At 38.6% G+C, this 27,162-nt stretch overlaps 1 protein-coding gene across 2 annotated transcripts in view; it reads left to right on the top strand.

Annotated features, from left to right (window-relative positions):
- Positions 1-27,162, top strand: part of spock1 (SPARC (osteonectin), cwcv and kazal like domains proteoglycan 1) — a 126,537-nt gene that overhangs the window by 61,943 nt on the left and 37,432 nt on the right. For both annotated transcript variants that reach the window (XM_086313661.1, XM_086313671.1), the window contains exons 3-4: positions 10,002-10,047; positions 20,622-20,702. In XM_086313661.1, coding sequence (XP_086169787.1) covers positions 10,002-10,047; positions 20,622-20,702 — 127 coding nt within the window. The remainder of the gene's footprint in view (positions 1-10,001; positions 10,048-20,621; positions 20,703-27,162) is intronic.

Raw genomic sequence — 27,162 nt, 5'->3', positions numbered from 1 at the left:
AATTCAACAACAAGGTGATTCAAAGTGCTTTACAGAGACATTAGAAACAAAAACAAATAAAAAGCATGATTTAAAATTGATTAAAACAAGCAAACAAACAAACTAACTAAACACACACATTTCACACCTGTTCGCGCGATCTGAACCCTTATCGTAAGGGGAGCTACCAGTCCTTCTGTGGACGAGCTACTTTCTATTTTAAATTCCCTGAATTTAAAATACTCTCTAGACCCAGTCTAGACCCAGCTGGGGAGCTACCCAGAGCTCTAATCCCACTTAACTAACAAACAAACAAACAAACAAACAAACAAACAAACAAACAAACAAACAAACAAACAAACAAACAAACAAACAAACAAAACAGTATATAAAATCAAAACAGATAAAATCAGAAATAGATAAGATCAGTAGTTAGTGTAAGTTTTGAAATTTAAGCTTAAAAGTGTGGATTTGGTGCTTTATTCAAATGCAGCTGAGAATAGGTGAGTCTTCAACCTGGATTTAAATAAACTGAGTGTTTCAGCTGATCTGAGGCTTTCTGGGAGTTTGTTCCAGATATAAGGAGCATAAAAGCTGAATGCAGCTTCTCCGTGTCTGGTTCTGACTCTGGGAACTGATAAAAGACCGGATCCAGATGACCTGAGGGATCTGGAAGGTTCATACTGGGTCAGGAGGTCACTGATGTATTTTGGTCCTAAACTATTCAGAGCTTTATAGACCAGCATCAAAACTTTAAAGTATATCCTCTGACGGACAGGCAGCCAGTGTAAAGACCTCAGAGCTGGACTGATGTGGTCCACTTTTTTGGTCTTAGTGAGGACTCGAGCAGCAGAGTTCTGAATGAGCTGTAGTTGTCTGACTGATTTTTTAGGTAGACCTGTAAAGATGCTGTTACAGTAATCAAGCCTACTAAAGATGAATGCATGGACTAGTTTTTCCAGGTCCTGTTGAGACATCAGATCTTTTATCCTAGAAATATTCTTGAGGTGATAGTAAGCTGACTTTGTTATTGTCTTAATGTGTTTTTCTAAGTTTAGGTCTGCATCCATCACTACACCCAAATTTCTCGCCTGGTTTGTGGTTTTTAGATGTATAGATTGAAGTTCTCTGGTGACCTGTAATCGTTTTTCTTTGGCGCCAAAGACTATTACTTCAGTTTTGTTTTTGTTTAGTTGGAGAAAATTGTGGCACAACCAGTCATTGATTTCCTCAATGCATTTACCAAGAGCCTGTACAGGGCCTCGGTCTCCTGGTGACATTGTGATATATATTTGTGTGTCATCTGCATAGCTGTGATAGTTTATTTTGTTGTTGTTTATAATCTGTGCCAGTGGGAGCATGTAAATGTTAAACAGAGGGGGTCCCAAGATGGAACCTTGGGACATCTCCACATTCACAAATATACATTTCTGACATTCAAAAACAAAACAAAAACAAATCAGCGACCAATATAGCCACCTTTCTTTGCAAGGACACTCAAAAGCCTGCCATCCATGGATTCTGTCAGTGTTTTGATCTGTTCACCATCAACATTGCGTGCAGCAGCAACCACAGCCTCCCAGACACTGTTCAGAGAGGTGTACTGTTTTCCCTCCTTGTAAATCTCACATTTGATGATGGACCACAGGTTCTCAATGGGGTTCAGATCAGGTGAACAAGGTGGCCATGTCATTAGTTTTTCTTCTTTTATACACTTTCTTGCCAGCCGCGCTGTGGAGTACTTGGACGCGTGTGATGGAGCATTGTCCTGCATGAAAATCATGTTTTTCTTGAAGGATGCAGACTTCTTCCTGTACCACTGCTTGAAGAAGGTGTCTTCCAGAAACTGGCAGTAGGACTGGGAGTTGATCTTGACTCCATCCTCAACCCGAAAAGGCCCCACAAGCTCATCTTTGATGATACCAGCCCAAACCAGTACTCCACCTCCACCTTGCTGGCGTCTGAGCTGGACTGGAGCTCTCTGCCCTTTACCAATCCAGCCACAGGCCCATCCATCTGGCCCATCAAGACTCACTCTCATTTCATCAGTCCATAAAACCTTAGAAAAATCAGTCTTGAGATATTTCTTGGCCCAGTCTTGACGTTTCAGCTTGTGTGTCTTGTTCAGTGGTGGTCGTCTTTCAGCCTTTCTTACCTTGGCCATGTCTCTGAGTATTGCACACCTTGTGCTTTTGGGCACTCCAGTGATGTTGCAGCTCTGAAATATGGCCAAACTGGTGGCAAGTGGCATCTTGGCAGCTGCACGCTTGACTTTTCTCAGTTCATGGGCAGTTATTTTGCGCCTTGGTTTTTCCACACGCTTCTTGCGACCCTGTTGACTATTTTGAATGAAACGCTTGATTGTTCGATGATCACGCTTCAGAAGCTTTGCAATTTTGAGACTGCTGCATCCCTCTGCAAGATATCTCACTATTTTTGACTTTTCTGAGCCTGTCAAGTCCTTCTTTTGACCCATTTTGCCAAAGGAAAGGACGTTGCCTAATAATTATGCACACCTGATATAGGGTGTTGATGTCATTAGACCACACCCCTTCTCATTACAGAGATGCACATCACCTTATATGCTTAATTGGTAGTAGGCTTTCGAGCCTATACAGCTTGGAGTGAGACAACATGCATGAAGAGGATGATGTGGACAAAATTCTCATTTGCCTAATAATTCTGCACTCCCTGTACTTTTGTTCTAATAACTGCAAGATTTCACTGTGTGAACAGGCTTATCGGTTGCTCAGCTTCTCACTCTAAATCAATGTGTTGCTTTTCCAAATGTGAGCATGTAGTATCTAAAATTTATGTAAAGCAAATCTGCTGCCTCTATTGAGCATTCTTCATTCCTGCAGTACAGTAATCTGACGCAGTGTATCCCTGAAATCCACTCGCTGCTCTGTGCTATCTGTTCACAAAGCTCATATATCAGCTTCACAAGGCACTGATCAGATCCCAGATCAGTCCTTGTCTCTAAGTATAATGTTGCCTAAGGAAAAGAGCAGAGACTTGGTGGAGACGGAAAGGAAGATGAGGAGGGGGAGAATTAGAGACTATGGGGAAAAAGATGAGGGTGGGAGGATGGGAATTCGGCAAGGTTCCAGAGCCATGAATAAAATGCATAAAGTACACAGTAAAATTTTAATGCTGTTTAGTTTCCACTGAGAGGCCAGATTTGCATCCTCATCCCCTGATTATGACATCTTCAGTCAGCACTCCAGGCTTGGCATTGCCCATTTTAATGTTAATGTGAGTGTTTGCACAAATTCACTATTACTCACTTGTGAGAATAGGCATATACACACACATACACACTCACACAAAACACACACTTTTCAGAGAAGGTTACTTCTGCTGAGAGAAGCTAATCGGCCTGAAACCATTCCCGCTTTGGTTCCTTCTGTCCCTTTTCTTGTCACAGATTTCCTAAGGAACCTCCTATCAGATAATATCAGGCACATCACATTAAACTGAGAAAAAGAAAATGAGCTGACCTGGTGAAGTCCTACTAGACTGACTGTGAGGTCATCGTAACAGTGAAAGATTATTTCAGATCTTCCTTAGAAGCAGACCAAAAGCACTGTTTTTGTAGCTTTAATAGTTCCCCCCACACTGATAGCCTACAGGGCGCTTTACAACTGGCTCACCAAAGGATTCAGTCTGGCTCACTGGATAATCTGTCAGAGCCTAACAAACGAAAAGACAGCTTTTATTTATTTAGTCAGTTTTTGCACTTTGTGTCTTTGTGTTTTAAGTTGCATCTTCATATACAGTGCTGTGAAAAAGTATTTGCCTCCGACCAGATTTCATCAGTTTTTTCCATATTTGTTGCTCTTACATGTTTCAGGTGATCAGACTAATTTTATTATTACAAAAATATAACCCAAGTAAATACAAAATTGAGTTTTTAAACCGTGATTTTAATTTATTAAGAGGAAAAAAACCCAAACCTAGCAGGCCATCTGTGAAAAAGTAATTGCCCAACGTAAAAAGGTGAAAAAGTAATAAGGAAGGGGGTATATACTTTTTCACAGCACTGTACATATATCGATTCTGTAGACGAAGAGCAAGATTTTTGGTGCTTGAGGCATTCTGTTTTATATCTACTGTCTGCTCGTAGTCCAAGTTCAATTGATTGATAATGTCAGACTGTCTAAAAGTAGTTAAACAGTATATGTCGAGCGTAAAAGACGGATTGCTTTTGCAGCAATGTGGTTTTATTGAATATGAAGACTTTCATAAAGTATACTTAAATAAAAAAAAAGGTTTTCTAGGTTGCTATGCAATGGCTATACTTAGTCAGATTGTATGGATCAAATTGGGGTGCATACAGCCCAATTTGATTGTAAATGAATGTGACATCCTCGTGTAGAATAAACATTGAGGTACCATGGCAATACAAAAGAAGTCAGCAGCCCACAATTACTTCATGATTGTACAATAACTAATAAAATAGAAATGACATTGAGAAAGAATGAGAATAAAAATCTGGTGTCACACTGGTGAAACAATTCTCAGCCTTTAACTTTTATATGAGCATGTTCACAATCCCGTTTCTTATTGTTGTTATTATTGTCTTATTGTCTTTGCTTCACTGTGTTTCTCCTGTTGCACCATGTATCATACTGAGCTTGAATATTTTATAGCAGAGTCAGCAGAGCTCAGTACATTTTAGCTGTGACCCCTTCATAATATTATGTTTTTCATTTGAATACCTAACAGTCTCCTCTAAGTCAAGGGTCAGATGGGGTGAACTGCCAGGGGAATTTCTTTTGCCTCCACAATCCTGTTGAGAGACCTGTTAAACTGCAGTTCTGCAGCAATTTACACTGTGGCTAACTGACAAATATCCCACTTTTCATGCATTAAAGTGTTTATATGCCACTTTGATTTCTCAAAGTACTCCTGTTAGTACTGTATATTCAAAATGAGGAACTGGAAACTATGTTTTTTCAGTACGTAATATATGCAAAAAAAACATATTCCTGACTGAAATCTGACTTAGAGATGAGACCCAGAATAAACAGCACAGTCATACATATAAATGTATTACCTACAATATCCTAATTTGTTGTTTTCACTATATTCATTGCATTTCCTCATTGGCATGGTGCCCCTTGTCCTTCCCTGGGAAGACAGTTAAAACACTGCTGCTACGTTTTAATGTATCCTCTAGCTCCTAAGCTTAATGAAACTACTCACTGCAATTTGAAGGTGTTTGCACAAAAACATGTAGTCAGTTAACCATAATTAAAGTAGAGGTTGTAAATAAACTGTAATATGAACAGGTGTATAATAAAAGAATCCAATTTTCAGTGACAGCTGTTATGCTACATTTTTAAATTGATTTTTAATTGAACACCTCAAAAAAGACTTAATTACACAGATATTTTGTGTGAGCGTGTGCGTATATGTGTGTGTCAGAGCTTCTGCAGTGTTCACAAGTTTGGACACAACATGGTTAACAGGTTTTTTCCTGAGACTCGCTCCTGAAAGTTCCACCATCACCTCCAACAAAGACGATATGATAATAACGACACAGTTTTATGTCCTTGTAATCACTTTAAAGGGTTTGAATGACATTGGGGCAGTGTCGCAGAGAGCTAAACAGCCAGTTAATGCTTTTGAGATGAGCACAATAAAATATTAATGGGGGTCTTGGGCAAGGAAAGGTCATCACTGTGACTGAAGCTGAATAATAAGAGAACTAGTAGCAACACTGTGAACCTTAAGTGACACCAGCTAGAAAACAGTGGAGGCTCTTCTCAGGCAACAGCAGCTCAGCTGCTGTCCTCTGTTGGATACAGTTAACGCTCTTATCTGTTGTGAACTTTTGTTTGTTTTTTGGGGTTTTTTTAGTCACAGGTAAAATTTGTCTCACTAGAAAATACAGAGGAGTTCCAAATTGTAGATGGTACAGAAAACAAATATAGTGATTCTACCAAAGCTGAAGAAAAACAAATGAAAACCGTTAGTGTTACTGACTGCAAATAACCCATTGCAAAGAGGCGCTATAATCCATCATGATGTTTGTGTGATTTTTTTGTACACAGGTGTAAGAAAAGAGAAAATACTGTGACTTTAACAAAAATAAGAAAATGTCTTGAAGTTTAATCAGGTTTTAAATGTTATTTATTACAGATGACAAGTTAGCTTCTGGATTATTTGAAGAAAATTCAAAATAACTACATTTTTTATGTTTTCAGACCACTTTAAGTGATCTTAGGGCAGGGATGTCAAACTCATTTTACATCATGGTCGAGATGCAGCCCACTTCGACCTTAAATGGGCCAGACCAGTGTAAAGATGTTTAAAACTTATGTTTAACTACACATTTAATCCCTGAGATATGTAAAAAAAAAAAAAAAGTGCATGATACATGATAAAGAAATGCTCCTATAGTAAATCAAAGAATTATACTGTAACTCTTAAATTGTAAGAAATAAATGTGTGAAGTTACATGTTAAAATTAAGTTTATTAATTAAAAAAAAGTTAAGATGTAAATGATGCAAAGTCCAAAATCTATGCCCTCCCTCCTGGTCCTTATTTTTGGACATCCCTGTCTTAGGAGAAAGAAGGGATTTAAAAATAAACTTTTTCAATCTCTTTTAAAATTTTTGTTCATCTGAACTAAATGTCTATAAGGATTTAATCTAGCTGACCATCTGTTTCAGTGCATTAAGATATGTCCAGCAAGAATGGGCTCTGCTTGTGATAAAACTAGCCCCTCAACAGCATTGTTAACACAGGCAGCCAACAAAACATGAAAGCAATCTTCATTTGATCATAATACATTATTATGCTGCTCAACAACTGCTGTTAGTCAGAGAGCAGCTTGCGTACCGACCCTTAAGTCTACTGACTACCTCTTATGTTTTTCCCCGACCAGAAGTCTCAGTCCACTCAAAAATGTTGTTAGAAGAATCAAAAGTAAAGCAAGCAGCTCGTCGTCTGCTTCTGTGCGTTCGGTTCCCGCCACAGCAGGCCAAATTGAGTTTAGTGAAAGAAAGAAAATACAGGACTACCCATCTAGCCTTTGGCTTAGTTTGTTGACCAGACCACTTACCCCTCTTGTTTCTGTCTTAACGTTGTCATATTCACCAAGAATCATATGTCTATTTTTAAATCCCAGAAGATTGCACCCATTTACCCAAAGGATAGCATCCATAGAGATTACATAAAGCCTATTAAAAGTCAGTGTCCCATGAATATAATTATGAAGCTATTATTGTTACACTGAGATGGTTACATGTTATTTCTTGGACCATCCCTGATTTTTACAGATTTCACTGCATTTCAACGCTGCTGCTGCTGCTGCTGCTGCTGCTGATGATGATGTTGTTTTTGCATGTCACTTTAGCTGTTTTTCCTCTCAGTTGGGACTGGATTTAGCTACAGCATCAATTAGTTAATGGACATTTTTCATCTACAGATTAGATCCAGATTAAAACAGTAAACCTTTTGTTTAGTCTCTGTCCCTGAAAATTTTACATGCCCTCCTTTTCTCTTTTTTTTCATATGGCATTTTGGCATTTGTAAAAAGGACCCCCAGTTAAATAATTCTATGCTTTCTTCTGCGCAACTTCCGTGCCTCTCCCTCTCTGTTTCTTCTCTCCTTTCCCTTATGCTGCCCTGTTACGCTGCGTGTACAATTTGGCCTCAATGTGTTTCAAATTACATGCCACATCAAATAAGGCTATCTCATAATGCTGCGAGCGCCGGTGCAAGTGTGCGGGTCCTTGGGTATTCCACCACCTTCAGATTCGTATTAAATGAAACTCTAGAGTTCAACTCAGTATTCAGAATGAGTAATACAGGGTTGTAATACATCTGATAGACATAGCATACTGTGCCATTATCACTGACCTTTCTTTTCTTCTCCCTCCCCTCTATTCCTTTCTGTCCTCTGCAATCATCTAAAGGAAGCAGAGGTAAGTAGAGTCATTGTTTTTGTAACTGTCATTATTTTGAAACACATTGTAATTCTTTAGTAAAGTTTTAGTGCACTTACAAACTGCTGGATAGGTGTTGCTGATTTAATTGCACAGCAGGTTAGGTGGCTAGTCATGCATAGTATGTTATAGTCCAGCATATTAAAATTCTGCTGTTGTGCTTGTAGGTTTCACACTCTCAAGCAAGCTTACTATGCTTCAATGAAGTAAACTGAATTAACCGGACTTCTCTGGCAGTTTGCTTCAGAGCATTACTGAGGCTGGGTTATGTGGGCTGTCTGTGTTCATCCCAAAAATGTTGGCAAAGGTCATAGTTACGTGTTCCATAAATAAAGAAAAACTACTAGTTATTTTGAAAAAAAATAATCATAAAAGTAGCATCCAAAAAGAAAGTTAAATCCAAGTATGCATGTGCATGGTTGTGTACCTATATTTATTTATTGTGTGCAGTGTTTTTTTTTTTATTTAGAACCTGGACATATCTGTGCATGTCTGACTGAATGACTGGTCTGGTTTAGAGAGGAAAGACAGCATCTGGCAGTGTGGTTGAGGTTGTATCACTATCCAAGGAACGGGAAAGCTGCTCAACGGTGAAGACACTAATAATGCTGAACCAGAGCAGGAGATGTGGACATAAAATAAATGAAAGAAAATGATGTGAGGACATGATTTAAGTAAGCGCCTAAGGGACAGGCTAATTAGGTTTCATCTCCTGATTTCAAACTTCTGCGTTGGCTCAAATTTTGACGGTTGTCATTTATAGAACAAGGACTGTATGAGTGGGTCAACTGTCCATTTTCACTGGACTGTTCCATATCCCTGATACTAATTTAGTCTCTCTCACTTTTATACTCTTATATGCTCGCTCTCCCTCGCTCTCCCTATAACTCAATAGCACAGGAGATAGAGTTTTCAGACCCAGCAGGTTCACAAATGTCACTGACACAGGCTCACTTCCTGCTGACACACATATGGTTCACCCAGGGAAATCATTTAGAAGACACCACCACTACACACCTCTGCGTGCATATATGTGTGTGTATTAGTACGTTATGTAATATTATTATCTTTATTATTAAATATAAACTGAATCTGACAGGAGGGGTCAACTACAGCTCTTCCTTTAGGTACCCACACATGGTGTCTTGGTAATAAAACTGTTATAATAAACTAAAATGTTGGTAAATCTAAATAATTGAAAAATACCTTCAATTATAAAAACAACCCAAAATTTCCTTAAAACCCTAATAACACAATCGTTTTAGTGTGTTGTAAGCCGTTATCGTGTATGTTAAAGCATAAAGTGTTCACGAAAGTTCAATCAAGTACAAATATCAGTTTATGCTTAACAGATCAGATGTTTTAAATGCAAATCTGCTGCTTTTTCTATAAGTAGCTACTCCAAAATGACACCACTTATACCACTTTTTCCTTTCATCTGTATGTCAGACCATTCTTTGTTTATTCTTTACTTACGTAAAACACATTACATGACACTAACAAAGTCATCACTCTACACAGTGGGCTTATTACTTTAATTGCTCTACACAGCAGAAGATGTCTCTAACAAGGCAGGAAGTCTGCTCTTAATTGAACCAATGTATCAAATAGTATTAAAAAAGCCAGTTATTTTTTTATTTGAATATGTTCAGTTCATGAAGCTTTCCCTTTAACTCTAAACAAAACTGTGGTGAACAAAGACTTGTTCAAATAGAGTCATGCAAATCATATTTGACCAGTGTTAATTCATAATGGCTGTTAAATGTTATGCTGCTTTGTTTGTTCTTTGGAGCATATAACCTTCTTTACGCTCGAGTGTTTCTGCTGCAAGTTTCTATTTACATTTGTCCCTATTTTATTATCCGAACAAGCTCATACCATACATATTTTCTATTGAAATCAACAAAGAGACGAACAAAAAGAGAGAAGAATGGAAACAGGATTTCTCAGTAGTGACATTTAGTATTTGGTTTGTTTACTTTCTGTTCAATAAAATAATCTGTCCACTCTTCACATATTTAGTTCTTTCATAACCCAATCGCTTCTGTTGTGTTTCCACTCAGGATGACTACTTCAAAAGCTGGGCACCTGCAAAGTCTCTCGATCAAGGTGAGTTTTGCTTTTTTGTGTTACTATAAATTTTTGTATTACTGTAAGCTGTATGTGAAACTACGGGTAAAAATGGAAAATTCCACTGCTGCTTTGAGTTCTAAGTTGATTTTAAACTAGTAAGTGATGCCTGATGCTATACCTTTTACCGTATACCGTATTATGTGTCTAATAATCTAAGTAAGCCAATCAGAAAGTCTAAGAAACATTAAATACTGGGAGTACTGGGAGAGATTTGTCAGATTTTGTCAAATTCAACAGATATAAAAAGTGCATAGTCCTCAAATTGAAGCTATTGCAAGGAGTATATTTGTGCTAAAATGCAGTATAGTATATTTAACCTTCTTTTAGCACACATACAGTCATGTCCAAAAGGAGTTTATTGTTCTGCTTGGGATCATGGTCCTGCTGCATGACCCAATTTGGACCTGCGTAGGTTTAGCTCCCAGACAGACAGCATCACATCTGACTCTAGAATACTTTGGGATACAGAGTAGTTCATGGTCCACTTAATGGCTGGAAGGTGTCCAGGTCCTTTAGCAGCCAAACAAGCCCAAATCATTACCTCTCCACCACCGTGCTTTGCAGCTGGTATGAGGTGTTTGTGCTGATTTTTTGTGTTTGTTTTTTTTTATCAAATGTGGCGCTGTGGTCAGACAGCTCCACTTTGCTGTCATCTGATGAGCTTTAAAAGAAACTAAATTAAACACTGTGTTTTGTCAATAGCACCCCAATAAAAGGACCCAAAATCGGGATACTCAGAGGCTGCGTAAAAGACCTAAATCATAATCTTTAATTGAAAGTTAGACATTGATTATGCACAGAAAATGAAACAATGAAGAAAACCAGAGGCAACTATTAAAAATAAAACCATAACACAGTATGTAGACAGTGTAATAAATATATAAATTGTTTGATAAATTAGAAATTAATACTGAAGGTCATCGACAAGTACAACTAGTTCAAAACCAGTAAATGTCAAGTGTTATAAAGAGATAATTTACGTCACTGAAACTTTATTGTGTGACTTGTGTTTGATGTTCACATTGCATTTACATGTTACCTTTGTATTTTAGCATTTTTCAGTAAAGATGCTAGAAGGACTCTGAGTTGCACTGTTGAGTGATTTGCTGCCAACAACCCAATAATCTCCCTTATGTAATACTCTTATTGTGCAGACAAAAATCCCTTTAGTTTATGTGTACTCATCTTTCTTTTGTCTTCTAAAAGCAAGTCTCCATAATGTGATTTGCAGCATTTTAGCAAGAATGCATCGCAAGTGGTGTCTAATTCTTAAAGTTAGGGTAGTTCTGCTGTTTTTTGACTGTGTGCATGTGTCTGGCCAAATGTTCTTTCTTTTGAACTGTACGTGCTGCTTATGGACTAGTATGGCAATAATGCCAAGTCCACTTTATCAGTCACAGTCAAGTGTGTAATGCTCTTAGACCCCCAGTAACTCTTGACTAACCTCAGTTATTACAAACACTAACTCACTTTCATTCACACTCACAGTCTTGCTTTACTTACGTATGCAGACGCACACACGCACTCTCACACCGAGGTAGTTTGTGGGGTTAATTGGACGGCAGCTTTTTGAACAGCGCACCAGAAATCTTGCTACCACTGAGCTTGTTCTGTTCTTTGCTGGCTTGGTTTTGCATATGTAGCACAGTAACTGCAACTCTTCAGGGAAAGACTTGCTGAGCAGGTTTATCTGGGCCAGCTCCTCGTGGATACTGAGCCTAATGAGAACAGCCTTGCCTCAGTGCATCAAATTTTGGTGATACTCTATTTTCTCAGAGATAAGTAAAAACAAAAGGTAAACAGAGCTTCATTCTCTTAACTAGGGACTCAGTGCTTGCTGCATTATGAATATTATTCTTTGTGCCAAAATCCAGGAGGAGTGAGGCCAGATTTAGGTGCTAAAAGAATTATATACTTGGCCAAAAAAAGGTACTGTAGTGCCACAACATCTGTATCACATTTCTTTCTATACCTGGAGGCACTGGTTTGATTTAACCTCTCATAGGATTCAATATTGATGTTGTCAGCTGTATATTATTTGCAACATCTTTCACCAAATTAGGCCGGAGACCAAACACAATAAACACAAGAGTGCTTCATTTCTCATTTCATTGGTGCTGACAGAGTAAACCCGAAGAGAAAGAACACTTACTGCACTGGCAAACTAAAGACATTCAGCATCTGTGTGGTTACTCATGTACACTCAAGCGAGGTGTTACTCTTTACTTGCTAGCATTTAGCTCCTGGTAATTATACCAGGGGTTTTAATTTTTATATGTCCAGCCATTTGTTTAAATTTAACCAACAGGGACATACTAGAACCAAAAGACAGACTGAAAAAAACAAAACAAAAAAACCCCAAGGTGTAGTTTTCCTTTAATTGCAACAAGAGTCAGTAAAGTTCACTGATTACATCATTTGTCTTTTACCATTTGTTACATTTTGTTTCGAAAGTGCTCCTTGATGAGACCACTAACATCAAACTGTCCACTCCATGCATGTGAGTCATTCTGGTTCAACACAGCAATGTGACATCTGTGCATTTATCTGGAGACTCATTGGGTGCAGCTGAAGCACAGGTCATATTCATGCCAATTAAATACTGCACATACTTTTTTGTGCCGTATAATTTCTCCTGCAGCGCTGCACATCAGCTGCAACATGACTGCTCCCCTGCAGAGCTCGAAACAGCCTGCCCTTTCTGCACTCCTTCAAACTGCACTCTGCAGTTACTCCCACACAAACAGCTCAGCTGGGAGTAATGGATGGCTAAATGATTAGGCACCAAATAAGTATGAGGAATCAATCTAACAATCTGGTCCTCTTTTGGGAATATTTGCTGTTATCACGTGCTTCTTCAGTCGGTCCAGTTTTCACCCAGCTGATACTGCAGGCATTTCATTCCTTACTGTAAACTTCACCTTTGAACCAAATCAGAGTATTGGATGTGAATGACTCATGATCTAAGCAAAACTGACTCCTCAACTATCTACAATTTTTAGTATTCAGAGGATTTTAGTTTTCCTTTAAGTTTTAAAATGAGGAATTAAAGTTGCCTAAACTGAAAGGTAGACAATAAAGATTCTAGGTAACACGGAGTGAATGTGAGGAACCACTGCAAAAAAAAAAGTACAGAATGATTAAATCTTATATAATCTAATGTGTGTGGTCAGATCGCTAATGATACTGAAATGACATGTGCGACCACAGCACTTGATTTGAGGTCAGTACAGAAAAAACAATACCGTGCACCTGCAGGTTTCACTTTGACTAATGAATCCCAGGTCGTCCTTGGAGACTAATCAGCAGCAGAAAGGTTGATTGGGGGAAAATCCAGTCCCTGATGAATCACTCTGCAATTAATGTTCACCTTTGTAGCATGGATAGCATGGATGAAATTAGTGTTATCACAAATGGCTTGTTTGTAATGCTGAGTCATCAAATCCACTGGTGCTAAATCTGTTTTCCAGACATGTCGTGCCTACTGAGTTCCCACAGATGAGTAGTTTTAAGGCTAAATGTTGTTAACTTGTTTCCATGGTGACAGTTCATTGATCTGCCTGATTTCTAGTCATGGATGAACTGTTTTGGCTTCTTTACATATCCCCCCAAAAAACTGTGTCCAATTAAGGATACAGTGACACAAGCCTAGAGACCAGTGAGTGACTCCTTGACAACCAAAGGCAACAAGAGAAAAATGTGTATTCTCCAACTAACTGCAAAGTGGTTGCTGGCAGTTGATTTGCAGTGAAATTCACTGCAAAGAAATATACAGGGCTGCACTAAAAACCTTTTGAGATTGCTTTGGTCCCTAGCAGGTTGCCGTGGTCACCTATAATTTTCTATAAAAGATGTACGATTGGCTTAAAACACTTCCCCACACATAGAGCAGTACTGGAATAGTTTACAGTTGCACTTTTTCAAGTTTATCTATTATTTAAGCAGTTACAAGGAGATTTTATGCACTTCTTTGCACTGAATTTCAGCAAACAATTTCTTAAATCAAACTTGTTTCAAGCTCCAAATCTGTTGTTTGCATGTGTTTAGTTCCTCACTGGAGGTTCTAACGCTGCAAAATTGGAAATATTTTTTGATTTTTTTTAACCTGTTATGTATTGTATAAACCCATTTGTAAATTGGCTAGATCATATAGATGTTGGTATCCTATAGCTAAAAGTAAACATTCACCTCCTCAGATCTCACAAGTCATTTTTCTAAAAGACTAAAGTAGTCACAAACTTAACTATTTAACTTTAGGTTAAGTTTTAGGCAATTTACTAAAGCAGCTGAATTCTAATTCACTGCCTTTTCTTTAAACATTACCCTCATTTTGTTTTGTCCCTTCAATTTTATTTGTTCTCTTTCATATTTTCAAGATAATTTCCTTTTTCTTCCATCCTTTTCACTTCACAGCCCTGTGTATCTGCTCATTGTTTCTACACAGTTTTCTATTATTTCTGACGTATTGAGTTCATCACATGGAAATTACATAATATTGAACAATGGGTTACTGTTAATCAACATGCCACAGTGCCGTAAATACACGCACACATGCAGTTAAAGCCTGTGAGAGTTCATTGGTTGCTTTATTCATGCACCTTTAATTAATTTTTTAAAGAATTTGGTTGCTATTCTTATATTTTTGTGCATGTGCTCTTGTAGTCATGACTATTCGTGCTCGTTTTGTCAGTTTATTTTATTCTTTAAATTAAATTGTTAAAAAAAAGAATAACTCACCAACAGAACACCCCTCCTGCTTGTTAGTAGTTCATTAATTTTTAATTATTTTTTTTAACAGATAACGTTGAGTTGCTAACAAGTAAAATAAATAATTATGATAAAAATTTTTATTAAAATAGTGCTTAGAAAAGTAAATGAGAAATGCAAATTTGAATTTGCAAAACAAATAATGTTCTTGATCAAAATGCACGTAGCGTGATACACAAAGAGAGGAATTAAGTTTGCAATTAAATGTGTCTTTAAAAAGCAAAATTTGGAAAAATCCCACACAGCAATTAAATGCTACAACCCTTCAGTCTTCCTTGTCCATGTGCCCAGATATTTTGCTGTGCATGAACTTGTTTCCATGGTAACAGTTCGTTGACCTGCCTGTTTTCTAGTCATGGATGGTTAAAAACTGTTAAAAACTGCCTCTTTACGTGTTGCACTTAATACAAAATTCTACAGCCCTCTGAGGAGGTAGGGTTGTGTGGGTTACACTGGCCTGAGTCCCAGACAGCTCAGCTCATCCTGTAGGTGGATTACATAGACATCTGCTGTACTCACATCAGGGCTTATGTTTCATAGTGTGCCAGAACAACCCCAAAATGGCCCAGGAACAATCAGGAAGAGGTTACTGAATATGAAACAAGATAAATGTTTTACCACAGAAGCCAAACCTCATGTTATTAAAACTACAAAAATAACTAGTCAAAATATTCTCAACTAAAGTTTCTCTTTCCAGAGTTTTAACAAAGATTATTTAACAAATAATATTTTTATTGTTATTATTTTGGTTAATTTGCTTCTTTTGTTAAGAAAAATTGTTTGAATTGATGTTTTATTTTGACAGGTACAAACACGAAGCATGGGTTTGTAATTACTAGCACAGTTAATCGGTTATCAGAAAGGTAAATAGACTCACGCTTCTATAATGCTTTCATACTGTGTTTGAGCCACTCAGTGTTTTGTCACTACAGGCCTTGTTCACTTATTTACACAAGTGCTTTTTTCTATGCCTCAGTGCTTTTAACTGAATATTTGCACGCACTCATACTGATAAATGCATTTGGGTCAACATGCATACTATAGGTTGAACCACCAGCCTTCAAAGTGATAGGCAACCTGCTCTATCTCCTCAGCCATAGCTGCAGAATATTTGTAGCATTGCATTCAGAAACATTAATTTACAGCTGAGAAAATTCCATCTCAAAAAGAACGTGAGTTTGGTTTAAAAAAAACAGACTACTTTTTATTTTTTTTGCACCAACGGTGACAGTACAGAGGCATATGAAGTCAGAGACAAGCTGGAAGACATGCATACACTTTAATTATTGTTTTTACTTTTCAAGCATGACTGCAGTGACCTGGAAAAAGAGTGACAGCCTACTACAGTGATTAAAATATCAGCCATGTCCTGACATTTACATTTAATTTTGTAGTATAAATTAATAAATTTTGTAGAAAAAATACATTCTGTTAGAGAGTCTCAAATATGGATCACACGTTTTTGTATTTACATTAATTTAGGCATGTGTTTTATTTCTTTTACTGAAACATTGTACTAACCAGTGTCTCAACATTCTCTCGCCTTGTTGTAACACACTGTGTACCATGTTTCAACTTATTACATATTACTGCCTGGTCTTCAGAATCCATCCAGTTAAACCTGAATCCTATATGTCCTCCAGGGCAGCTTAGACTTCTTCCAAAGTCAGACTGAATTATTATTTATAACTTTCTACATGTGCATTAATTTCAGTCCCATCAGTAATGGTTGGAGAGTTGTGCTTAACAGGCTTTTCAGCCCAAGTAGACAGACAGAGAGATGAGAGGAGAGGAGGAAGAGTCCTTGGCAGAAGATAACGGATGTGCTGTCAGCGAGACCAATGGTAGAAACAGTATTCTGGTTATTTGAATCTGGCTTCCTCCGTATGGGCTTGCCCAACAGATTTGTGAGCTTGTTATTGCAATGCATTATCCAGAGAGGGGAGTCAAAGGGAAGATTACAAATGCCAGACAGGGCCTCATTATCACAGCCAGTCCAGAGGAGCACAGGAGAGTCAAACTGGCACCAAGATACAACTAGAGGATGCAATACAAGCGCAGAAAAAAACAATACAATTCAAGTTGTCAATTTTCAGGTGTTTGCTACTTGTCTATTCTTATTAGTTTACATAATGAATTAGTGGTTGCTATGGGGACCGTTTTGGCAGCAGAACCCAAAGTCGTTTGCGAAGCACTCGGGTTTGGCAGTACCAGCGGCAAACAAAGCCTTGAAAATCTGGAGCTTCCAAATTGCCAATCGGCCTGATTAGACATGACACTGCGTTTTCCCAGCAGAGTGTTCGTCGTTGTTATATATTTCATCAGCTCTTTCTCCAATTCACTAAGTCGCAGTCTCTCTGAAGATATTCTGTCTGTCAGTTCCCATTTCTCATTGGTCCATCTTTAATCTTCTGTAACTCTGTCACTGCCTCTTAATACGTTCTCATAAACCCGCCTTTGATCTGCGCCTGGAGGAGCTAAAAGAATTAGAAAGAGGGAAACTGATAAGAGACATATAGGACAACAAACAGTCAGCACCTCAGCTCTGTGTATGAAACAGAGTGTGTGCTGGAGCAAGAACAAATATCTCATTTCGGTGTAATGTGCTAAGGGTTTGTTGCTCGCTCACCAGGCGTTCTTTAAACATTGTTTACCACTCTGATTTTAATGGCTTGTTGGCCACATCATAAAAAATGACTCAATATCCACGACCCTCAGCTCAGCCCTTATCTCGCTCTTTCAGAGGAGTGAGCTCTCGCCGTGTTGAGCCTCGGCACATAAAAGGGATTATCAACAAAAAAGCACAGATACATGCTACACTGATTTGAGGCATACACAGCAAATTAACCAGTCAAATACGCACACAGTGGAGGTAATCAATGATACCTGGAGCCTGCTGAGATGCACACAGTCACACCGTGGGTATTGTTAATTCAATGAAGAGACAAAGCCAATCATAACAACAAAGCAATTAAATATCTGTGCAGCTGAGATGGAAAGACGTAAAGGTATGGAAGGCGCTAAAGCAGTGATTAAGAAAGGACAAATGTCAGCAGACCACACAGAGTGGAGTGAATTATTACTGCCCCCCGCCACCAAAATCAACAACAAAATAAAGTGAACTGCAGTTATTTGAACGGTGCTGAACAAGCTGTTTTCAAGGAGAGATGCGCTCAGTAGTAGATCACGCAGACAGAGAGTCAAGTGAATGGGTGTGTTGTTGTTTTGATTCTGCCCTTCTTGCCCCGTGGCCACTAGAGACTCTGATGATAATTGTAAATTATAGGATAAATAAACTTCAGAGGATATGAGCAGGCAGTTGTTGCAAGCGATCATAGCAGGAGCCCTCGAGCTAAACGGCAGCACGCAAAAGTGACAGTGGCATCGGGGAGTATCGGGAGGGAAGAAGGCAGGGGAGGATACAAAAGATATATAGACATGAGGCCTACAGAGAACACTTGAGAGAGAGTGCCTGCAGAGAGGATAACTCAGAGATAAGAAAGTTTTCCCATAATGAGGAGGAGAGAAAGTCTGGCAAAAGGGAGAGAAGGGAGGAATAATGAACAGAGGGCATATTGACAAAAGTTGGACTAAGTTTTGCACACACACACAAACACCCACACCCTCTTTCCTGATCATTAAATACACTTCGTGGTCAGTCCCCACTCAAAAGTCTTGCTCGCTAATAAATACTGGAGATGGATGAGTTCGGAGAGTTAATCATTTCTGGGTGTTAATGTCACAGCCTACAGACAGACATGACAAACTCCCTGTAACTCAGTGTTTGGCTGCTCTGCTTCCTCCCTGAGGTAGTGCTGCCACTGGCTTCCTTCCATATGGGATGTTGTAGTGCTGTGAGTGTGTAAGAGCGAGAATAGTGTAGCAATTACTCTTTTATAATGAGGAGAATTCTGTCACTTTGCCTCCCTGCCAAATTTGCCAATGGAGTCTATAATGTATTTCTGGTGATTAAGAGGCATTATGTGAGGAAATACTTCTGGTCAGGTTGTAAATTGATTAAGCTAAAACACAAAGTAGGAGTGTAAAATATTGGCACACAGTCGCATTTGCCTTCTTTCTGAGAGTTTGACATGTTTGTCTATTACAGTTTTTCTCAAATGTTAAAACACAAAAGCCAATCCTGTAACCCAAATGACCAGTAGTCTAAACACATTTACTAAATGTAGCCACCATATTCCAGTACCATAAACACATGTCACATGAAGACACAATTCACAAAACACAACCCTCTGTACTCATAAATCTAAACACATTTTTCCTTGCTAAAACACATGTTGCAAAACAACTCTGCTCATATTCTCAAATGAAAGCCCATGTGATGCAAAATGCTTGCCACAGTCACCAATCTTTGAACACAGGGAACACACCTGGCGTCATTCACTACACACAATGACTCAAAATTGAAGACACTTGTTGCTAATGCTGTACCCACATGTAAAAGCAAGTTCAGAGTGCACAGTATGCTGAAGGTTCCAAACAAACACAATGGATGAAGGCAGAGTCAGGGGAAGAGGAATTTGATGCAGAGGAGGGAGAAGAGCTGGCCCTGGAAGAAGAGGAGCAGGCCAATGAGGAAGAGGAGAAGGCCAACATGGGAGAGGAGAAGGTCCAGGAGGGAGAGCAAGACAACCTCGCACCATCATTACGGACGAGATGCGAGCAACAGCTCAGCGACATGATGCCGCACAGTGATTGTGGTGTGTGTGTGGTGTGAATAACGTAAATAAAAAAACTTCACACCCTGTTCATGTTTTCAAGATTACTGTTGTGTGCAATAGATTCTGTTTTTGCATTGAGTTGTGTTACAGTAGTGTACGTACATGCAGGATTTTCTATAGATTTATACTACTCATATGAAACTCACAAATCTAAATGCCTAATCCTCTGCAGAGATCTACGACGATCCGTTACTGTATAGCTTCTAAAATATGCATTGGCAGTTATGAAACAAAGAACCTTCTCACAAATTGAGCATTGTGTTTTCAATTGTTTTGCTGTAGTGTGTAATGCTGTGTATAGTGTTTACAGTTTTGACAGCTTCGAGCTGCTCTCTTGGTGTGGGAGTTTGAGTTTTGCAGTGGGAAGGTGTGGTTGTGTTTATGTAGCTTTAGAGAAGGGTGTTGTGTTTGGACATTGGGGGACCTGGTGGTAACGTTTGTGAAATGTGTTTTAGCATTTGAGAAAAACTGTAAGTACAGAACTGGAGATGAAGGGAATTACATTATAGTGGGGAAAATAATTATTTGATCTCCTTCTGAATAATTACGTTTTCTCACTTAAAAAGAAATGAAGTGTCTCTGATTTTATGGTAGTTTAATTTAAATGAAGAGAGACAGAATATCAACCAGTTTGCCAGTAAACATGGGAGAAGGTGCTGTTGAAACCAAAACTGAGATATCTGGCATCAACTCCACAAGGCATCTTTGGGGGAAGAGATAATTTCTCTTCCTGTGTGTGACCTCGAGAACACCATTGTGGGGATGCGGTTCTTTAGGTCATATCACGGAGATGGAAACATTGTGCGTTGAGGCTTTTTTGGTTCAAGGATGGGGCTGTGTACTGTAATATTATGGACGAGAACCTCTTTCCCTTAGCCAGAACACTGAAGATTGGTCATGGATGGATTTTCCAGCACAACAGTGACCCAAAACATACCACCAAGGCAACAAAGAAGTGGCTAAAGAATATGGTAAACTATTACTTTAACCATGAAAAAGCATTCTCTAATGAATTTGTCTTATGTTTATGATTTTTTCATTCAGAGCGAGTGGCTGAACCTGGCCGATATGGAGACCCAAGAACTAAAGCCCACTCCAGCTCGGCCAAAAAGACAGTACAGGATGGTGAGTTCTTATTTTAGTTTGTTTAGTTTCTATTTAAATCCATGGTAATATATGTTTTTCTATTGCTCCAGGTACTCTGAGCTACTTTTAGCTCATACTTGGTTGATAGCATAACGATCCTGTCCTTGTAGATAGAGTTCATTTACCTATTCGGATTTAGCTGACTTGCTGTGTATGTATTATTAGGTTAGAATGATGTTGCTTCTCATATAGCTATACAGACTGATCACAGATTATAAGGTGCTTTGTGGACAGGCACTGATTTAGACAATAGACTGTGGCATTACTTTACATTGAGCTTAAACTGGTCTGATGTGTCTGCTGAAGTTTATGAATAACATCGGATATAATGCAAAAGTGTTTAATTAATTTAGTTCCCCAGCCCTGTTCAGCTTGATTACAAAGATGCCATGGTGGTAAATAAAAGATAAATAAAGCTAATTGCTTCATCTGAACTAGATGGATCACTGCATATTCACACAGAATGATCAAGCCTAGCCTCTTTCCTAACGAATAGTAATTTCAAGGTTTGTCTTCAGTACTAACATGCAGTTAGATCTTTAATACGTTGGATACAATTTTTGCAGTTTTTCCTCTGTGCACCACCACAGTAGATTGTGAATAAAATAATTGCGCAAAACACAAGGTCAGTTTGTTAAATAACATAAGAAGTGCTCCTATGTCCACTCGCCAGAAGGTATTGACAAGGCATAACCATGAAACTCACAGAATCATTTCAAGAGCATGCACCAGGGGAGCAAGTTGTAATGACCATCCCCTGAGAGTGCTTGTTATGCTGTGTGGAGGATTTGTTGTGCTACCAAAGATGCACAGTGCACCTTAAATGACAGAGTTGTTATCCAGTTACACATATTTTTATCTGTAATTCAGTACAAGATAAATAACACGGAAACACATAGTAATCCGCACTTTCTACGAAAAAGACCTGTGATGTTGCGAAACCCTGGATACATTTTCAGTACATTTTCACAGATGCATCTGGACGTCTGGTTATTTTTAGTTATTTACAGGTTCTTTTGTGTTTGATGTCATCTTGATGATGAAAGCAGTGTCACTGTATAACAATGCAGTGCTGCGTATCCTAAAACATGCTTTTGATTGGCTATACATTAGCTTCAAAACAGAATGATCATGGCTGTGAGTTGTAGGACCCAAAAAACTCAGTAACAGAGTAAAGTAAAGTGATTCACTGGTGCTGACCCTGTGTGGACTATTGGGAAATAAACTTCACGGATTTCCCATTTAAATGGAGCACAATATTTATTTGATTTACGCACTTTATGCAAAGTTGATATAAAGGACACGTTATTTGGCCATGTTAACTGCTGTTTGTGTAATTTTTTCTAGGAACAATAATAAGATGGTAAATGGCCTGCATTTGTATAGCGCTTTTCTAGTCCGTAGGACCCCAAAGCGCTTTACACTACATTCAGTCATCCACCCATTCACACACACATTCACACACTGGCGATGGCAAGCTACATTGTAGCCACAGCTGCCCTGGGGCGCACTGACAGAGGCAAGGCTGCCGGACACAGGCGCCACCGGGCCCTCTGACCACCACCAGTATGGTGAGATTAGTTACTGATAACAGGAGAGGAGACGAGATAAAAGCAGGGGGAAAACTGGGCTATATCTGTGTGAGATTATCCATGCTTGTACACACACGTGCACACAAACACACACTTCAGCTTCAGATTAATGAATGCCACAGTCTAGGACAGTGCAGAAACATTTAATTATCTCTGACACTGAAGGGTGGGGCAAGAGGTCAGATCTGTCCTCTGTGCATGTGTGCATGTTTGTGTATTCACGTGTGTGTGTGTGTGTGTGTGTGTGTGTGTGTGTGTGTGTGTGTGTGTGTGTGTGTGTGTGTGTGTGTGTACAGAAAAAAAAAAGGACGAGATCACAGTGTGTCAATGAGCCAAAAATCACACTGTAAGTCAAGCTTGTGGTCTTTCATTGTGACCTCTCCTGAAATTGACTAAAGGTCAAGCTGACACAAGCTACTTGTCTGGCAGCAACACATGGCCAGTTAAGTGCCTTGGGGATCTTCTTAAAGAAGAAGAAAGGAGACCACTTGACATTGTACAAGCATTAAAAAAAAAGGTTTTTCCTTTTTTTAAAAAGAATTCTAGAGTGAATAAAATGGAAAAACTTCCCCTCCTGAATAGCTCCTTGCCATTCAAGCATCTGGTGCCCACAGGTGTAATGTCTATAATATTTCTTTCTTTCTTCCTTGCATTGCTTTGAAGAAAAGGAGCAAGGAAATTACAGACTGCATTTTACAAAACTGTGTAATGATGCAGGGCTTCAAAATAAATGCAAATGCTTGCTCATCACAGGTTTCATACTAAAATATTTAAAAAACAAAATACATTAAAATAAATTTTGATGCTAGATTGGAAAAAGATTGTGACAAACATGATGGTCCTCAGAGGATGAATCCCTTACTATTGTGCCGGAGAAGTTTGTACTTCCTTGAGGTTCACATTTGTGATTTTGAGGGAAATGACTTATCTTTGGAGTCAATGGACATAATTTGCAATTCACAGGTCCCTCAGATTATAATAAGCTATAAATTATAATCCACCAACCTGTCAAAATTCTACTCTGTGTGTTACATTGTTTGTTTTTTTAAATACTTGATAAGCTGTACAATAGCCTGCTGTACCTAGATATTACAGGCCTGAACTGCTGAAGTTATCACTGCATAGCTATGTTGCCTAATAACTTCTTAAAACAGAATAATTGCTACGATGCCTTCCAGTCAGGTTTTAGACAGAACCACAGCACTGAAACCGCTCTGACCAAAGTGTTTAATGACATATGTCTGAATACAGACAGTGGAAAAATGTCAGTCCTAGTTTTACTGGATCTCAGTGCAGCATTTGATACAGTTGACCACAACATATTACTCAAACGACTGGAGAACTGGACAGGTCTTTCAGGAACTGTACTAAACTGGTTCAAAACATACGTAGAAAACAGGAAATACTTTGTATCAATAGGTAACTTCACATCTGAGCAGACAAGTATCACATGTGGAGTTCCCCAAGGTTCCATCTTGGGACCCCTTCTGTTTAACATCTACATGCTCCCACTGGCACAGATTATAAACAACAACAAAATAAACTATCACAGCTATGCAGATGACACACAAATATATATCACAATGTCACCAGGAGACCGAGGCCCTGTACAGGCTCTTGGTAAATGCATTGAGGAAATCAATGACTGGTTGTGCCACAATTTTCTCCAGCTAAACAAAAACAAAACTGAGGTAATAGTCTTTGGCGCCAAAGAAAAACGATTACAGGTCACCAGAGAACTTCAATCTATACACCTAAAAACCACAAACCAGGCGAGAAATTTGGGTGTAGTGATGGATGCAGACCTAAACTTAGAAAAACACATTAAGACAATAACAAAGTCAGCTTACTATCACCTCAAGAATATATCAAGGATAAAAGATCTGATGTCTCAACAGGACCTGGAAAAACTAGTCCATGCATTCATTTTTAGTAGGCTTGATTACTGTAACAGCATCTTTACAGGTCTACCTAAAAAATCAGTCAGACAACTACAGCTCATTCAGAACTCTGCTGCTCGAGTCCTCACTAAGACCAAAAAAGTGGACCACATCAGTGAGGTCCTTACACTGGCTGCCTGTCCGTCAGAGGATAGACTTTAAAGTTCTGATGCTGGCCTATAAAGCTCTGAATGGTTTAGGACCAAAATACATCAATGACCTCCTGACCCAGTATGAACCATCCAGATCCCTCAGGTCATCTGGATCCGGTCTTTTATCAGTTCCCAGAGTCAGAACCAGACACGGAAAAGCTGCATTCAGCTTTTATGCTCCTTATATCTGGAACAAACTCCCAGAAAGCCTCAGATCAGCTGAAACACTCAGTTTATTTAAATCCAGGTTGAAGACTCACCTGTTCTCAGCTGCATTTGAATAAAGCACCAAATCCACACTTTAAGCTTAAATTTCAAAACTTACATTTAACTACTGATTTTATCTACTGTTCTGATTTTATCTGTTTTGATTTTATATACTGTTGTTTGTTTGTTTGTTAATTAGTTAGTTAGTTTATTTGCTTGTTTTAATCAATTTTAAATCATGCTTTTTATTTGTTCTTGTTTCTAATGTCTCTGTAAAGCACTTTGAATCACCTTGTTGTTGAATTGTGCTATACAAATAAACTTGCCTTGCCTTGCCTTGCCTTGCCTTGCCTTTTAACAGCTGTTATCAGCAGCTTGCTTCAGCTGACGTCCTGTTTTTATTTTCTCAGCGAGGATGCAACATGACCCCCCAGCTTCTACATCTAGCATTGTTTGAACACTTTAAAAGTGTGTCTCCATCCCAAACTAGACAATTTCATGCATATGCTATGTTATTTTTGCTCTGTTCTTCACACCAACAGTAAAAACTATAAACATGCTTCAAGCAAGACAGGCTAGGTAGCTTTGGCATTAACTTTGTTTCATCCGTGACTATTAACAACTTCCACCAGAAATTAATGTCCTCTAGTAGGCATGTTGTCCTTAAAAGCATCTTTGTGCCTTTTTTTTTGAAGCTGTCTTCAAAGACTCTTTGATTATTTTCTTTCATAGTGTCCTTTTAGAATTGTTTTGCTGCCAGCCACAGCTTCACAAAGCGTCCTCTTTTAGGGATTTTCACAATAAAGTGTGTATATGTGTGTGTGCATATAATGGTTGTTTGGCAGTGATGAATATTCAGCTTGTAAGTGATAGTCAATAGCCTCTCTCTCTAGATATTTTTCTTCCGTAAGCCAATGTGCTCTCTGACATTCAAACTGTAGCAGCCTGTTTATCTTCTCCATTCCTCAGTTACATCCACAATAATATGATTTGCCCATGTTTTCAATAATTAATTTTCTGGATGGTGATTCTGCTCTTTCCCTGTGCTGTCCCCAAGGCTCTCTGTGCTTGCTTTCATCCCTCTATCACTCCTCTCTGACATCTTTTGCTCTAGAACCTCTTTGAGGCCAAATAGTAAGATCCCGAGGAATGTTCACAAAGCATAGAGGGAAGATTTTAATCTCCTATTGATATGTTTGTCTATCTCCCTCTCTTTTTCCCCGTCTTGTTTTTATTTCTAACCCTCTAAGGCAAAAGAGAAGAAACACCTTTTTAATTAGTGTATCAAAGCCTAAAAGTGGTGCTCATATTTCTAATAAGAGTTGTGAATTTGTCCTTTGGGAATGTTTTTTGGAGCTCTTGTTTATTTAATTTCAAGCTTATGTGTTATTAGAAAAAAAAAGTGGTTAACACGTTTACCTAACAAGTCAAAGATCCCTGGTTCAACCCCAGGTGGAAACACATCACTCGGGGGTTGCGTGAGGATACATCTCATGTAAATATCTGCCATGTCAAATATGCAGAGCTACCTGCTGTGACCTCTAGTGAATAAGGGAGCAGCCGAAAGTAGCTGTTTATCTGAGGAGCACAAACAATGGCGAGCAATTGAGAACAGAATGAATAAAGGAATATACACATCCATACACAAAGGTTACTAAAAATATCTGGCTGACCCATGTAAAGCTCAACAACAATTAAATTGAGGTTACGGTCTGTTCTCTGGCAGGGCTTGCTGGGATTGTGGCCTCTACTATTGGACTCTATCTTTATTACCCAATCACTGCACTTCACCCTGGCATTCATCCAGTATTAGAGGACACAAGAGGAGTGTTTTATCTTCCACCGCTTCTTTTCTAGGAAGTTTTACCTGCCTCTTAAGGAACATTAAAGTTTTAAAAAGAGGGACAAAAAGTCTTGCGAAGACAAAAACGTAAGCAAGTAGGGTCATTTACTGTCAGCTCTAATTGTGATAACATTTTACAGCCACAAGTACAATGTGCTTTTCTGCCAGGAAGGGTTGCAGCAATTAAATAGCTACAATTTATGTATGGGATTGAATCTCCTGGAAAATGAGGAGACTGAGGACATTAAACCTCCATATCTGCAAGTTTCATTTTTAAATAATGACTACAACAATGTCATCACTTTACTACAGTTGCCAGATTTTATCTCTTGAAAAAAAGCAGGGAGTTTAAAATCACTGAAATCCTCTTCCCGTATCCCTCTGGGCATATTCCTCTAAACCAGGGATTTCAAACTTTTGATCTGTGGACCACAAGAACGCTTTGCAAAGTGTGAAAATTGCAGAAAACGAGGGAATAATTTAGAGCAATTATGGCTCGAAAGGTAGAGCAGGTTGTCCACTAATCAGAGGATTGGTCAAAGTGTCTTTGGGAAAGGTACAGGTTCCTAAAATATGTTCATCAAAAGGGTTTGTGCTGAGAAAAGCACTGTATGCATAGTAATAACTGTTTGGTGGATAAAAGTAAAAGAGAACTCTAAAAAAGCAGTCTGTTTACCTTTTTTTTTCTTCCTTTTTTTTTTACTT

The sequence above is a fragment of the Aulonocara sp. 'chitande type north' Nkhata Bay genome, linkage group LG2 (assembly GCF_057382095.1).
Source record: "Aulonocara sp. 'chitande type north' Nkhata Bay isolate Kocher_YH1m ecotype deep benthic linkage group LG2, A_spYH_male_GT1.1, whole genome shotgun sequence".
NCBI lineage: Eukaryota > Metazoa > Chordata > Actinopteri > Cichliformes > Cichlidae > Aulonocara > Aulonocara sp. 'chitande type north' Nkhata Bay.
Note: the sequence above shows the minus strand (reverse complement) of the source record. Positions and strands in the feature narration are given on the sequence as shown.